General features: G+C 44.6%; 1 protein-coding gene across 4 annotated transcripts in view; it reads left to right on the forward strand.

Annotated features, from left to right (window-relative positions):
* The first annotated feature begins 8,674 nt into the window (after nucleotides 1–8,674).
* The window catches only part of LOC132382195 (MORN repeat-containing protein 1-like), a 234,485-nt gene continuing 227,054 nt past the window's right edge, over nucleotides 8,675–16,105 (forward strand). The window contains exons 1-3 of one of the 4 annotated variants that reach the window (XM_059952173.1): nucleotides 8,675–8,824; nucleotides 11,410–11,481; nucleotides 12,288–12,386. In XM_059952173.1, the coding sequence (XP_059808156.1) occupies nucleotides 8,764–8,824; nucleotides 11,410–11,481; nucleotides 12,288–12,386 (232 nt within the window). In that variant the 5' untranslated portion in view covers nucleotides 8,675–8,763. The remainder of the gene's footprint in view (nucleotides 8,825–11,409; nucleotides 11,482–12,287; nucleotides 12,387–16,105) is intronic. The other 3 variants (XM_059952170.1, XM_059952171.1, XM_059952172.1) reach the window with 3 other exon arrangements.

Consider the following 16,105-nt stretch of genomic DNA (forward strand, 5'->3'; position numbering starts at 1 on the left):
CAGTCACATACAATTTTATTTTAAAAAAATACAGTGCTTTATTCATAAAAATAACTATATCCTAGACTACATGACAATCAATACATACCTCTCTTTCATTTCATTATGCCCTAAAATCAATATGACCTATTTACATTGCATCAATTTTGGGAAGCGCAGTAGCATAGTGTAACAGAATAGCTGCAGAAACCCTGGTTCAATTCCCACTGCTGTATGTAAGGAGTTTGTACATTCTTCTGCTTACTGCTGGGTGCTCTGGTTTCCTCCTAGGATCCAAAGATGTGTGTGTTAGTAGGTTAATTGCTCACATGGGTATAATTGGGCAATGCAGGCACGTTAGGTTGGAAAGACCTGTTATCGTACTGTATCTCTAAATACTGTAAAGAAAAATAAATACCACATTCATTTCCTCTTTAAGCAGCACACACCACAAAGTGTTTGGTCACTGTCACCAGCAATAGAACAAGCTGCAGCCCCAAAGCAAACTTAAGAAATGTCACAAAGCAAGTTACAAGAACAAGGTATAAAAACAACTGCATGTTCTATTTGGGAAACTCAGAGCATATCTTGCATGTTTTTTTAAAACAGAAACTCGATGGAAACATCCTGGCTGCCTAAGGGGAAGAAAGAGTTTAATTTCTCGCGCAACAAGAACTTCTTGCTTTAACTGACCACAAGATGGCCCCCTTCCCAAACAGGGGCTAGGAGCAGGGAGCGAAGGCACCACACTGGAATGAAAAGTTTCTGCTCGAGCTGCTGGAGAGTAAGCAGCCCCACGGCCTGCTTAAAATGATGGAGGAACTCTGTTAAAAAAACAGTGAAATGTTTATCAAGCAAAGTATATGGTTTCATTTTTCATTGGTGCGCTCAACCATAATTTAATTGGCCTGGTTCACGCAGGAAAATTAAAAAAATGTACAAGTCTATTTAGTGCTTATCTCTGTAGCACACCGTAGAGTGGGTATACTTTGTACTCTTGGTCACTGACAGCAGCATGCAGGATTTAACCCAAGATGTGAGTTCCCAGTCACACCCCTTTAGCTGGCTGACTGCCAACCTACTCTGCTGCACTGATCCTAACGAGTATAGTGAGTAACACGCTCAGCCTTTTCTCTTTAGAGGTACAGCTCGGTAACAAGTCTGCCTCACCCAATTACATCGAAGTGAGTGATTAACGTACTAACCCTTATGTGTCTGGAATCTGGGAGGAAACCAGAGGGCGTAGGTGAAAGCTACATGGTCATGGGGAGAACATACAAACTCCTTACAGGCACTGGTGGGATTTGAACCCCCAGTCGCTGGTCCTGTAATAGCATTATGCTAACCACTGCACTACCTTGCCTCCCAAAGACATGGTACTATGTCTCTCTGGGATCTGCACTACTGTTTTCCTTTCAGACACAACTCCGCTCCCAGAGCCGCTGACTCTTGCCATTCAACAACCACCTGCATTCTTATAACAGTTATATTCTTTCAAAGTCAATTTATTATCAAATGTTACCAAAGGATAAAATAAGATTACAAAAACATATACATTAACCAAGACTGACAAACAGAAAATAAATTATGCAAATAAAAAATAAACAATACTGACAACAAGTTGTAGAGACTTTGAAAGTGAATCTGTAGGTCGTGGAATCAATTCAGAGATAAGGTGAGTGAAGTTATCCATGCCAGTTCAGGAGCCTGATGGTTGGAGCGTAATAATTGTTCATGAACCTGGTGGTGAGGCACCCAAGACTTCAGTACCTCTTGCCTGAAGGAAGTAGTGAGAAGGGAGCTTGGCCTGGATGGTGGGGGTCCTTGATGGTGGTTGCTACTTTCTCTTGGCAGCGCTCCCTGTAGATAAACTCAAAGGTGAGGAGGTTCAAAGGTTCATTTTACTGTCATGTACAATACAACTCTGATATTTGTCTTCTCCAGATAGCCATCTAGACTGGGCTTTATCCATGATGTACCCACCACTTACTGTAGATATTTTCATTCCTGGGCATTGGTGTTTCCATACCAGGCCATGATGCAACCAATTGGGATATTCTCCACTGCGGATCAATAGAAGTTTAATAAAGTTTTAGATAACATGCCAAAACTACACAGAAGTCTAGGAAAGTAGAGGCACTGTCATGCTGCCTTCATGATGTCATTTGTGTGCAAGTTCTTGGATATGATAAGGTATTGCACCATCCTCCAGTTTGTTCTCATCACTGTGTTGATTGTGCATGATTACCAGGTATAATGTTCACTCTGTGAGCTTCACACAATCAAGGTGTATATGACAATAAACTAATCTGAATCTGAAAATCTCCCAGGCATTTCACATAAATTAATAGAAAACAAAATCTGAGCTTAGAAGAGAAATAAAAAGCAGGTCGAAGACTTTTCATCAGAACTAGTAATGTTGGAAAACAGGGTTGCATTAAACTGCAGTGAAGAGGGAGAGGGAGGAATGGAAAGGGAATGTTGGAAATGGGATGGAAGCCAAGAGGGACTGAGTGCCATGAAATGTGGTGTGCCTGGCCGAGCCAGGCTGCTGAAAGCATGTTAGTTACAGCTGAGCTGCCTGGAGGAGATGTAAACACAACATGATGAATGAGGAGAGATTAACCAAATGCTGGAACTGAGTATCTTACCTCTAAATAAGAGATTCTGCTGATGCTCGAGCAACCCACATGCTGAAGGACCTCAGCAAGTCAGACAGCATCTATGAAGGGGAATGAACAGTCAATGTTTTGAGCTGAGATCCTTCATCAGTTTACTCCCTTCCATAGATGTTGCCTGACCTGCTGAGTTCCTCTGGCATCCTGTTCTTCTTACTCAATACAGAGGTAATTGTCCCAAATGCTGTTATTTGTGCAGACTGGACCTGAGGTCCTTTTCTTCAGGTTGTTGATTCATCTCTGTGAAACAGTGTAGGAGAAATCAGAATTATTGTTACAGGTATCAAAATAAGTGAAAATCTTGTCTTGCATACTGTTCAATTCATAAATAGTGCATTGAGCTAGAACAAAGTAAACAACAACAACATTGCAGAATAAAGTGTAGCAACTACAGAGAAAGTGCAATGCAGGTAGATAAGATAGATTGTGAGGTCAATAGTCCTCCTTACCATACCAGGGGACACTTTAACAGTCTAGTAACAAACAAGAGAAAATCTGCAGATGCTGCATACCCAAGCAACACACACAAAATGCTGGAGAAACTCAGCAGGCCTGGCAGCATCTATGGGAAAGAGTACAGATGACGTCTCGGGCCAAGACCCTTCATCAGGACTACAGGAAAGCTGAGGAGTCAGAATAAGAAAGGGGAGGAAGAACCACAAGGTGATGGGTGAATCTGGGAGGGGGAGAGGTGAAGTAAAGGCTGGAGAAGAGGGAATCTGATAGAAGAGGACAGAAGACCATGGAAGAAAGGGAAGGGAGAGGAGCACCAGAGGGAGGTGATGGGCAGGTAAGGAGATGAGGTGAGAGAGGGGAATGGTGAGGGGGGCCATTAGTGGAAGTTCAGGAAATTGACATTCATGCCATCAGTTTGGAGGCTACCTGGACGTAATATAAGGTGTTGCTCCTCTATCCTGACTGTGGCCATGCACTGATGTGTCAGAATGGGAAGTGGAATTAAAATGGGTGGCCACTGAGAGATCCAGCCTTTACCAGAAGTTCGAGAAATCGATGTTCATGCCATCAGGTTGGAGTACCTACACTCCGTCTGTCAGAAAAAAACAATTGGCATTCATAGCAAAAGGATTTGAGTACAGGAGTAGGGAGGTTCTACTGCAGTTGTACAAGGCCTTGGTGAGACCACACCTAGAATATTGTGTGCAGTTTTGGTCCCCTAATCTGAGGAAAGACAATCTTGCCATAGGGGGAGTACAGAGAAGGTTCACCAGATTGATTCCTGGGATGGCAGGACTTTCATATGAAGAAAGACTGGATCGACTAGGCTTATACTCACTGGAATTTAGAAGATTGAGGGGGGATCTTATTGAAGCGTATAAAATTCTGAAGGGATTGGACAGGCTAGATGCAGGAAGATTGTTTCCGATGTTAGGGAAGTCCAGAAAGAGGGTTCACAGTTTAAGGATAAAAGGGAAGCCTTTTAGGACCGAGATGAGGAAAAACTTCTTCACACAGAGAGTGGTGAATCTGTGGAATTCTGTGCCACAGGAAACAGTTGAGGCCGGTTCATTGGCTATATTTAAGAGGAAGTTAGATGTGTCCCTTGTGGCTAAAGGGATCGGGGGTATAGAGAGAAAGCAGGTACAGGGTTCTGAGTTGGATGATCAGCCATGATCATACTGAATGGTGATGCAGGCTCAAAGGGCCGAATGGCCTACTCCTGCACCTACTTTCTATGTTTCTAATTGTGCATTTCTCCATAGATGCTGCCTGGCCTGCAGAGTTCCTCCGGCACGTTGTGTGTGTGTTACTTTAATAGTCTTATATCAGCAGGGTAGAAGCTGTCCTTGAGCCTGGTGGCTTTTGTATCTTCTGGGTGGGAGAGGGGAGAAGAGAGGATGTCCAGGGTGGGTGGGATTGTTGATTACGTTGGCTGATTTACTGGGGCAGAGAAAAGTACAGACAAAGTTCTTACAGGGGAGGCTGTTTCCATGCTGTGTTGAGCTGCGTCCACAACTCGCTGCAGTTTTTCTGGTCATGTGCAAAGTACTTGCTGTCATGCTGTGCGCTGGCAATATCAGACCCTGAGTGCAGAGGGAAAACAGACTTTGATATAGCGATGGCAACCAGAGTTTATTCATAATAATTCTAAAAGAACTCAGTGGCTCGGCCAAGCGACACCATTCTCAAAACTAGGACCCCACAATTAGCACTAATCAGGAGTCCGCTTACGTAGCACAAGTAACATGGAATCCCTGAGCCTATGAAAATAAACTTAACAAGCTTAAACTGAAAGCAGCAGGACTGTGCATCACAAAAAGCATTCGCTTGAGAAACAACTCTAAACGATTAATGAATCTGGTTAAACACCAATTAACCAGTTCAGGTGCTGTAAAAACCCAAAGGGCTGATTACAGTTGCCATACCAAGTCCCTATGCATCTAGACAGGGTGCTTTCTATGGTGCTTGGATAAAGATTGGTAAGGATTGATGGGACATGCTACATTTATTTAGCCTCCTGAGGAAGTAGAGATGCTAGTATGCTTTCTTGGCCATGGTATCTACATAATATAATAACATATAGTTTATACGAAGATCAAAACACTGCAAGTGATGGAAATCTGAAATAAAAATCAAAATGCTGGAAATACTCAGCAGGCCAGGCAGCACCTGTGATTTCAGGTTAAAAGTACCTCATTGGAACCAGGAGGGAAAAAGGGAAACAAGTTGCTGAGAGAGTGGGAGAGGGATAAATGGGACAAAAGGAGTATCTCTGAGATCGCGCTCATCCAATCAACAGATCAATGAGATCACTGGTGTGGCATGGTAGCATAGTGGTCAGTACAGTACCGGCGACCCGGGTTCCATTCCCAATGCTGGCTGCAAGGGGTTTGTACATTCTCCCCGTGACCACAAGGGTTTCGTCCGGGTGCTCCGGTTTCCTCCCACAGTCCAAAGTCATACTGGTTGTTCAGTTAATTGGTCATTGTAAATTGTCCTGTGACTAGGCTAGGACTAAGTCAGTGCTGGGCAGCACAGCTCGTAGGGCTGGAAGAGCCTATTCCGTGCCACATTTCTATAAATAAATAACATGAACAAAGGGACATTAACGTTGCAAGCTGCAAAGCTGTGCAAATAGAGAGTTTATCTGGTTTTGATACTTTGCATAAAATGCCTACAATGCTTCCTGTAATCCAACAGTGCGTACGCCTCAGAGTACATTACTGTTTGAAAGCGCTACTGAAATGCAAGGCTTTCTTTAGTGTGGAATATGGAGAAAGATTCAAATTCTGACAATCAATACATCAAGAATACAAATTCAAACTAAGTTCCCATCTACTCTTTAAGACTGTAAGACACAGGAGCAGAATTAGGCTATTCAGCCCATCAAGTCTACACTGCTATTCAATCATGGCTCTATACAATCATCCCTCTCAACCCCATTCTCCTTATTTCTTCCCATAACCTTTGACACACTTACTAACAAGACCTATCAACCTCCACTTTAAATGTACCCAATGACTTGGCCTCCTCAGCCATCAAGAGATGCCGGGGTATTATTTTGAGGGGAAAAAATTGCAGCCTTCCACTAAATCCTGAAGAATGTGAATCTTGAAGATGTTCTGCCCCTCTCTGGTGAGGTGTCTGCCCAGTTTTGTTTTCTTTGGCCTCTCCGGTTTCTGTTTCCCTTCTTGCCTGTGAAAAGATGGTTGATCAAAAAAATGCTTCCATTGACACTCTTTTTTCATCAGCAAATTCCACATGGTTCTGACTGAAATTCCACACTTCTAAGTTTGGATTTATCCAGGAACACGGGCGTGTTCAAACAATCGGGTGTTTGTAGAGGCAGTGTTGTTATCACATCCTAAGAACACGGCTTAACGTTCTGAGTCAGCAGCAGCTACAGTGCTGATTCATTCTGTCTGAAAGCTGCCGTGATCATCCTTTCCACTTGTACTTCATATATTCCAGACTGCAACAGAAGATGCCTCGTTCTCCTTCATGTCTGAGTCCTTTCTTTCATGTCAGTTCTATGTCTTTATAACTATTTGCCAAGTTTTAGTGTTATTATTATTGTTAGTAACAATATTATGATTCCTTGTATTTTTATTAATTCCAAATTTATTTTATTACTTGAATCTAAATTCTACAGTTGCTATGGTGAACTTTTAATTTATATCTCCGGAGACCATTCCAGGGTAATTTAAACATTATTCTCCGGTAAGCCAAATTAACGTTACTAGATATTTCCTACTCACAGTCAGACAAAATGATGTCACCCTCATTTCCAATATTTTAATAATATCAAAACTGAAGGAGAATTTTGTAAATGCTCTAGAGAATTTTCTCCTGAATCTCTCCAGTATCCAAAAATCCAACAGAGGGACGCTTTCAGTAATAGACTAAGACAACTGCGCTGCTCCAAAGAGCACTATATGAGGTCATTCTTGTGCTCGGCCTTTTATGCTCTACAGTGAGTCAACCTATAGCTCGAGTAGTGATGACCCTCTCCTGCTGGACTGTTTGAGGTAACTTATTTTTTTCTTTCTTACTTCTATTATTTGTGCACTTTTATTGCTATTGTGACTCTGTAATTGCCTTTTGGATCAATAAAGTATCTACCCTATCTACTTACTGTTCCATTCCCAGATAATCTGGGCTGGTTGGCAACCTTGCTGTGTGGTCCAATTACATTGCCATGGAGATAGATATTCAATGCTGTCAGAAGACAATACATCTGAGGTTGGTGGAGGCCTTTTACCAACAGTAAAGGTAGTTACGCTTATTTGTTGACACGCTCACTAATTTCTGACTCATGTATTTGTGGGTTTAAGTCCTATTCCAGAAAGCTAGGCTAGTTTTACAGAGTTGTGCTGAGAGAATGCCTCACTGCCTTTTGGTTGAGATTTTAAGGGAGACCCTCTCTACCCTCTCAATAGCCTCTGGATGAGAAGCAGCAGAGTTATCCCTGTGTCCTGGGAAGATATTCATTCCCAAATCACCTGCATTAAGAGATTGCCTAGTCAAAATCAATTGCTATTTGTGGGAGCTCACTGTGCTTTGTTTGCAATAGAACAGGGATTACAAACGTACATCTTTGGGGGCAAATGATTCAGGTGACCTGATTTTGAAAGGCACTATATAATTGCAATTAAAACCCGAGGAAAAGCCCAAATGCATCCTCGCTGAACATTTCCAGAATTGTGTGTATATTTCAGAATGTCAGCATCTGCGTTTTTACTTATGTTTATATGCTACATAAAGGCTCACCTTTCTTTTTAAGACCGTAAGACATAGGAGCAGAATTAGGCCATCCACACATTGAGTCTGCTCCACCATTCCATCATGGCTGATCCTGGATCCCACTCAAACCCGTACACCTGCCTTCTCACCATAACCTTTGATACCCCAATTAAATTTTTGCTTTCAGTATACCCCACGGTCTTGGCCTCCACAGCTGTTTATGGCAGAGGGTTCCACGGATTCAATATTCTCTGGCTAAAAAAATACCTCCTTAGCTCTGTTCTAAAGAGTCACTCCTCCACATCGCACCCCCCCCCCCATCTAGTCCTTTCAACATTCGGTAGGTTTCGATGACATCCCATCGCATGCCTCTAAATTTCAGTGAGTACAGGCCCAAAGCTGCCAAACACTCCTCAGATGTTAACCCCTTTATTCCGGGAATCATCTTTGTGAACTTCCTCAGAACTCTCTCCAGTGACAGCACATCCTTTCTGAGAAATGGGGCCCACATCTCAGAATATATTTTTTCTCAGATATAAATAGAAAATGCTAGAACCACTCCACAAGTCAAGCAAGATTTATGGTATAAGAAATAGGTGTTAACGTTTCAATCTAAGATCTTTATTCAGAACTGGCAAACTCTCACTTCTGACTTCCTTTTCCATTGTAAGGTGGTGCACCCAGCACTGCCGACTCCGAGCCTAAGCAATGGCCGCCGTGACCGCTGGGTGGCGCCGAACACTGAAGGACCGAACTGAGCCCATCCTGACCTCGCTCGTTCGCTGTCGTTTGTGCTGCGGCACCAGCGGAAAATACGAACCGCGGTTGGTGAGTTCGCCTTAGCAACGGTCATTGCACCCTGTCCAATGAGTGATAGCGTTGTTGATGCCAGGGCCTCAACGTGATGGCGGCACCAGCTGCTACTGGCAGTTACATTGGGGAGGTGAAGCATCAACTGCGGAACGGTGAGACGGGGTGTGGGAGAGAGGGGGAGAGGGAGGGAAAGTGGGTAGAGGGGAGTGTGGGGGAGAAGGAGGGTGGGGTGAGGGAGTGCAGGTAGAGGAAGTGGGACTGGAGGAGAGGAGGGGCGTAGGCAGAAAAGGGAGGGGCTGGTGGTGGGGAGGGGAGGGTGTGGGGAAGGAAGGGTGGGGGTAAGGGGGAGGGAGGGGTGGGGGTAAGGGGATGGGATGGTGGTAGGTAGAGGGAGGGGACGGTGTTGGGTAGGGGAGTGGGAGGGAAGGTGGTGGGTGGGGGGAGGGGGGAGGATGGGTGGGGGATGGGGAAAGGAGGGTGGCGGGTAGTGGAGGGATAGGGAAGGGATGGTAGTGGAGAGCGGGATGGGGAGGAGTGGAGGTAAGGGAGTGGGTGGTGGGAAGAGGAGTAGGGGTTTGGGGTTAGGGTTGAGTGTGGGAGAGGGAGGAGTTTGTGGAGATTGGAGGGAGAGGAGTAGAGTGGTAAATGGGAGAGGGAGGTGGAAATGGAAGAGGTGACTATGGAGAGAGTAGACGGAGGGGGTAGAGGTGAATGTGAAGGTTGGAAGCCGTGGGGTGCAGGATGGAGGTCATTGTAGAAGAAGTCTTTGTGGTGTGGGAGCGGACATGGAGGTGGTGGTAGTGTGGGCTGATCCACTAGTTCTAAGAAACCCACCTTCATAAAGTTCTTTGTGTGTAACTTGCAAACGTAGCAATCGCTCTGTTTGCCCTCAGATGCCACAAACCAGGAATGAACTCAACATCCTGTTTGATTTGTTGTCAGTGGGTTTTGTTATGACTGCGTGGCTAGGTGGTTAGAATGACTCTATTTAAGTTGGAGTCTCCAAATCACTCTTCTAAAATTTAGCTATTTAAACAGATAATATTGCAAGGGCTTAACACAGTAGATATTGAATCCTGAGAGTAAAATGTTGCAGCAACAGGTTGAATATTTAGGATGAAGATAGAGAAATTTCTTTGCTTGGATTTCCGAATCAATGGAATTCTCCGTTGCAGAGGCCTGTGGATACCTAGAAATGGACTGATATTAGGACAGAGAAATGGGAGCAGAAGTGTGATAATAAAATCATGGTTGATCTGAATTTAGCCTCGACCCCACTTTCCCTAATGTCCTCAATCATAGACTTCTTTTGTATCAACTCTGAACATATCAATCCAGTAGCCAGAGCCGTTGAAATCTAAACTAAAGAAATTCCTTTTCACCTCAGCCTTAAATCAATTACCTTTTATCCTGAGACCAGTTTGATATGGTATTGGACATGAAGGAAATTAAGGATCCGTGGGTAGATTGGTAAGGTGGAGTTAAAGGCAGGAGATCAGCTGCAATATTAAATGATAAATAAGGTCAACAGTTCACATGACTTCTTCTTTAAGTCAATTCACAGTACCATGCAAAAGTCTTAGGCACAAATATAGCTGGGAGCCTAACGTGGATCAGAGTACGAGTTTGTAAATCTGGAAGGAGCAAAGGATGTTGGGAACGATTAGGGTGGAGTGCTGCGGGAGATGTGTGGGACAGGTAGCAGAAAAGGACTGTTGGGGCAGGGGTTGGTTGCATACAGAGACAACCAGCCCAGAGACACCAGGTAAGGTCATCTAATTCCAAACAATTGGTTTATTGATCATTACAGAACGTCTCTCTGGTGTTTCCTGCTCCTTTCTCACTCTCAGTCCATAATGGAGACCTGTATTAGAATCAGGTTTATCATCAATCACGAGTGTCATGATTTGTTTTGCTCTAGCAGTGCAGTGCAATATATAAAATTCCTACAATGGTGTGCAAAGGTCCTGGGCACCATATATATGTGTTTGTGTGTGTGTGCACACCTAAGACTTCTGCACAGTGCTCTAATATCTGCCTGACTTTATTAGAACTTCAAATGAGACATTTTACTACATTTTCCAATTATTTGAATAATGAATGGTTTGTTATTGGCATTGTACCATCTTTCTCTGAGGAGGAGGCTGGCACTAAGGATGCCTTTGCTGTCTTTTTAGAGTTGTGGTGGGAAAACCTTCAGAGAGATGGGAGTTGTCTCTCTCTTTTGAACCTCATATATCAGATCTTGCAGCCACTTGTGCAGGCAGGCAATGGTAGCAGATCCATGTGAATAAACCTAACTATCTTGATTGGTTCCAGCAAAAGACAATAGCAGTGAACAAATTTGCTATAAATTTAAAGGAATTAAACATCTGGAGCAGATGTAGTGGTCTGATGCTCCCCAGCAGGATTGTGAAATGGAAGTGTGGCTTGTTCCTGTGCTAGATGTGGAGCTGCAGCCTCTCATCTTCTGTTGTCGTAGATCTTGATTTGTCTTCTCAAAGTTGCTATTTCATACCCCCAGGGTTTCTTGGGTAAATTCACGTCGTACCTTTGTAAAGATCAAGAAATTGCTCATGCGTTTCAAGCTGCAGCTTGGAGTGTTTACTCTCAGATTGTTTCGCATTTGTATTAAATTTGACAGACACAGACAGAGAGCAAAAGCTGTGGGTGTGCACACAGAGTAACTGCAGTGGCTACTGCAGCTAATCAGGGCATTTCAATTTTATTTCTCCAGGCTTTGGTCGATATGTTTATCCAAACAGTTTCTTTCAATATGAAGGAGAGTGGAAAGATGGTAAAAAGCATGGTAAGATTTCCATGTGTTGCTTACTTAGGTTTAGCATATTTTGGAGGACTCTTGCATTCAAAGCTGTAAAATAAATAACTAATTTCATGTGTTCTAGATGTCTCAGAATGCTCTGGAGTCAGTGTGATCCATTTGAAGTGTGATTGTTGTTTAATATAGAAAACACAGCATCCAATGTGTGCACAGCAAGATCCCACAACATATTACCTGATATTGACACACTGTCTTATGTGGGTTGGGAGATAAAGATCGATCAAGAAGAGCATCCCCACACAATGCTTTGCTGTCTTTAATGTCCAATTGAAACAGTATAATGCCTATTATGAAAGGCCGCACCTTCAAAACTGCACACTCTTTGGTATTGAACTGTCATTTTGTCAGCTTAGATTCTTTTCGTCCTCTCTATCTTGAGTATTTGAAATCATCACCATCTGATTCTGAAATGAAGGTGCTACCACAAAGCTTCACCCAATAACCAGAAGTATATTTAAATAACTTTCATCTTGCATTTTTGATAGGTCTAATGAATGAATGCATATGCCCAGCTCTCTTTCCAGTTGCTCTTTGAAAGCTTAGATTACTATTTCTGTCTTTATATCTCACCTGGTTAACATCTGTTTCTAAATAAACTTTCACAAACAAAGCTGTTAAGTTTTGCCATTGCTTTCTGGCAACGTTTTGTAATTTATCCTCAACCTATGTAGTTCAAATTTGATCTGGCTTTGTAAGACACACAAGGTTGTATTTCTTTGTAGTTTTATTGAATATTGACATTGTGTATGTACTTGTACATTTGCCCACGTCAGGTCACGGGAAGTTTCTAATGAAGGATGGCAGTTACTACGAGGGAGAGTTTGTGAATGGAGAAATAGAAGGGAATGGGTTCCGGTATTGGGCCTCCTCAGGTATAGTCACTCTGATCACTGCTACCTGTTACAACTAAACAAGAATTTTAACGGGAAAGGAGTCTGAGCAAGAGAGCTAACTTTGAGCTATTTATACCTCAATGATATTACACTATTATCTTGTTTTGTATGGGCTGCAGAAAGTACAGTTTGACTTTGGTTTTTTTTGTTCTTTAATCTTGGGTCTTCACCTGCTAATCCTATAAAGTCCATTGTCTATTAAAATGGGTGGCTACAAATTAATCTGGTTGATGAATTGCAACGTACCTTTGAACACCTATTTTAATATGATAATACATCCTGAGGCACTTTATGGAAGAATTATTGTATAGATTTGAGACTGAGTTAATGCTGTAGATGCTCTTATAATGAGGCCCTGCATTGGTCAGGGTAAGCTGTCAATATGCTGATGAACTCCATATGCTTGAAGTGACTGGTTCTAAAGCACCAGTAACCCACTTTTGACCCTTCTGTCAGTAGTAGCTGTTCCACCAGGCTTAGTAGCTAAGCCACACGTGAAGACCAGAAGTTGGACTTGGTTGTCAGAGGCTATTTGAGACATATGCCATTGGGAGCATTTAACAAGTAGTGTGAACTTATCCCCACTACCACCCCTGGCAATAACAATCTTAAGGAACACAAAGTACACTGCAGATGCTGTGGTCAAAGCAACACGTACAAACAAACTGGAGGAACTCAGCAGGTCGGGCAGCATCTGTGGAAACGAGCAGTCAACTTTTTGGGCCGAGACCCTTCATCAGAACTGAAGAAGGAGGGGGCAGGGGCCCTATAAAGAAGGTGAGGGGAGGGTGGAAGGTGAAAATCCAATCAGAGGAAAGACCAAGGAGTGGGGGAGGGGAAACAGGGAGGTGGATAGGAGGAAAGGTGAAGAAGGAATGTAAGGGGCAAGCACTATGGGTAGTAGAAGAAGGCAGAATCATGAGAGAGGTGATAGGCAGCTGGAAGAGGAGGCAGAGTGAAAGTGGGATGGGGGAAGGGAGAGGGAGGGGATTACCGAAGTTGGAGAATTCGATGTTCATACCAAGGGGCTGGAGACTACCCAGACGGTATATGAAGTGTTGCTCCTCCAACCTGAGTTTGGCCTCATCATGGCAGTGCAGGAGGCCACGTATGGACATATCCGAATGGGAATGTGAAGCAGAGTTGAAGTGGGTGGCAACTGGGAGATCCTGTCTGTTGTGGCAGATGGAGCAGAGGTACTCGACGAAGCAGTCCCCCAATCTGCATTGGGTCTGGCTGATGTAGAGGAGGCCACACTGGGAGCACCAGATGCAATAGATTACCCCAACAGACTCACAAGTGAAGTGTTGGATGACCCCAACAGACTCCAGCATATTATCCTCCGCAACTTCCGCCACCTTCAACAGGACCCCACCACTAAGCACATCTTTCCCTCTCTACCACTCTTCGCTTTTCACAGGGATTGTTCTCTCCCTGGTTCACATGCTCCTCCCCACAGATCTCCCACCTGGTACTTACCCCTGCAAGCTTAAGTGCTACACCTGTCCCTACACCACCTCTCTTAGCACCGTTCAGGGCCCCAAACAGTCCTTCTAGGTGAGGCAACACTTCACTTGTGAATCCTTTGGGGTCATCTCTTGTATCCTACTACTTTAACAAGGATTCCCCTCCCCCTATTGATGACCCCTCCCGTCTTCAACCCTCCTCCTCCTGGACCCCCCCCCCCCCCCGCCCCACCGGGCCTTCTACCTGCACTCGATCTTTTCATCTCCACCTGTCGCCGAGACATCAACCGTCTCAACTTCACCACTCCTCTCTCCTGTTCCAACCTCACTCCCTCTGAACGCACTGCCCTCCACTCTCTCCGCACTAATCCTAACCTCACCATCAAACCCACAGACAAAGTTGGTGCCGTAGTAGCCTAGCAGATGGACCTCTACCTCACTAAGGCCAAATGGCAGCTCTCTGACACCTCCTCTTACTTACCCCTGGAACAGGACCCCATCAAAAATCATCAAACCATTGTCTCCCATACCATCACTGCCCTTATCAACTTCAGAGACCTTCCATCTTCAAACAAATAAACTCATAATTCCCACACCCCACACTGCTTAGTTTTACCACCTCCCCAAGATCCACAAGCCTGACTGTCCTGGTAGACCTATAGTTTTGGCCTGCTCCTGCCCCATCGAACTTGTATCTGCCTACCTGGACTCCATTTTGTCACCCATAGTTCAGTCCCTCCCCACCTACATCCGGGGTACATCCCATGCTCTCCAACTCTTCAATAACTTTCAGTTCCCCGGTCCCGACTATGGATGTCCAATCCTTATACACTTCTATTCCGCATCTAAAAGGCCTCAAAGACTTCCGCTACTTTCTTGACAATAGACCTCACCAGTTCCCCAACACCACCACGCTCCTTCGGTTAGCAGAACTGGTACACACTTAATAACTTCTCTTTTGGCTCTTCCCACTTTCTTCAGACCAAGGGTGTAGCTATAGGCACTCGCATGGGCCCCAGCTATGCTTGCCTCTTCGTGGGATATGTGGAACAGTCCATGCTCCAAATCTATACTAGTACTGCTCCCCAACTTTTCCTTCGTTACATTGATGACTACATTGGTGCTGCTTCCTGCACCCATGCTGAGCTCGTCAACTTTATCAACTTTGCCTCTAACTTTCACCCAGCCCTCAAATTCACTTGGTCCATCTCGGACACTTCTCCCCTTTCTCGATCTCTCAGTCTCCATCTCTGAAGACAGACTGTCCACTGATATCTTCTATAAACCCACTGACTCTCATAACTACCTTGACTATACCTCTTCCCACCCTACCAAATGTAAAAATGCTATTCCCTATTCCTCCGTCTCTGCCACACCTGCTTGCAGGATGAGGTTTTCCGTTCCAGGACATCTCAAATGTCCTCTTTCTTTAAGAATCGTGGTTTCCCTTCTGCCATCATCAATGATGCCCTCACCCGCATCTCCTCCATTTTCAGCACTTCAGCCCTCACCCCATCGTCCTGTCACCACAACAGGGACCGTGTTCCCCTTGTCCTCACCTACCACCCCACCAGCCTCTGGATCCAGCATGTTATCCTCCACAACTTCCGACACCTTCAACAGGACAACACCACTAAGCACATCTTTCCCTCTCTACCCCTCTATGCTTTTCACAGGGATCGATCCTTCCGCGACTACCTGGTTCACACGTCCTTCTCCACAGATCTCCTACCTGGTATTTATCCCTGCAGGCGTAAGTGCTACACCTGTCCCTACACCTCCTCTCTTACCACCGTTCAGGGCCACAAACAGTCTTTTTAGGTGAGGCAACACTTCACTTGTGAATCCATTGGGGTCATCTACTGCATCCAGTGCTCCCGGTGCAGCCTCGTCTATATCAGTGAGACCCGACGCAGATTGGGGGACCACTTCGTCAAGCACCTCTGCTCCTTCCACCACAACAGACAGGATCTCCCAGTTGCCACCCACTTCAACTCTGCTTCACATTCCCATTCGGATATATCCATACATGGCCTCCTCTACTGCCATGATGAGACCAAGCTCAGGTTGGAGGAGCAACACTCAGATACTGTCTGGGTAGTCTCCAGCCCCTTGGTATGAACATCGAATTCTCCAACTTCCGGTAATCCCCTCCCTCTCCCTTCCCCCATCCCACTTTCACTCTGCCTCCTCTTCCAGTTGCCTATCACCTCTCTCATAATTCTGCCTTCT

Source organism: Hypanus sabinus, chromosome 27, assembly GCF_030144855.1.
Source record: "Hypanus sabinus isolate sHypSab1 chromosome 27, sHypSab1.hap1, whole genome shotgun sequence".
Taxonomy (NCBI): Eukaryota; Metazoa; Chordata; class Chondrichthyes; order Myliobatiformes; family Dasyatidae; genus Hypanus; species Hypanus sabinus.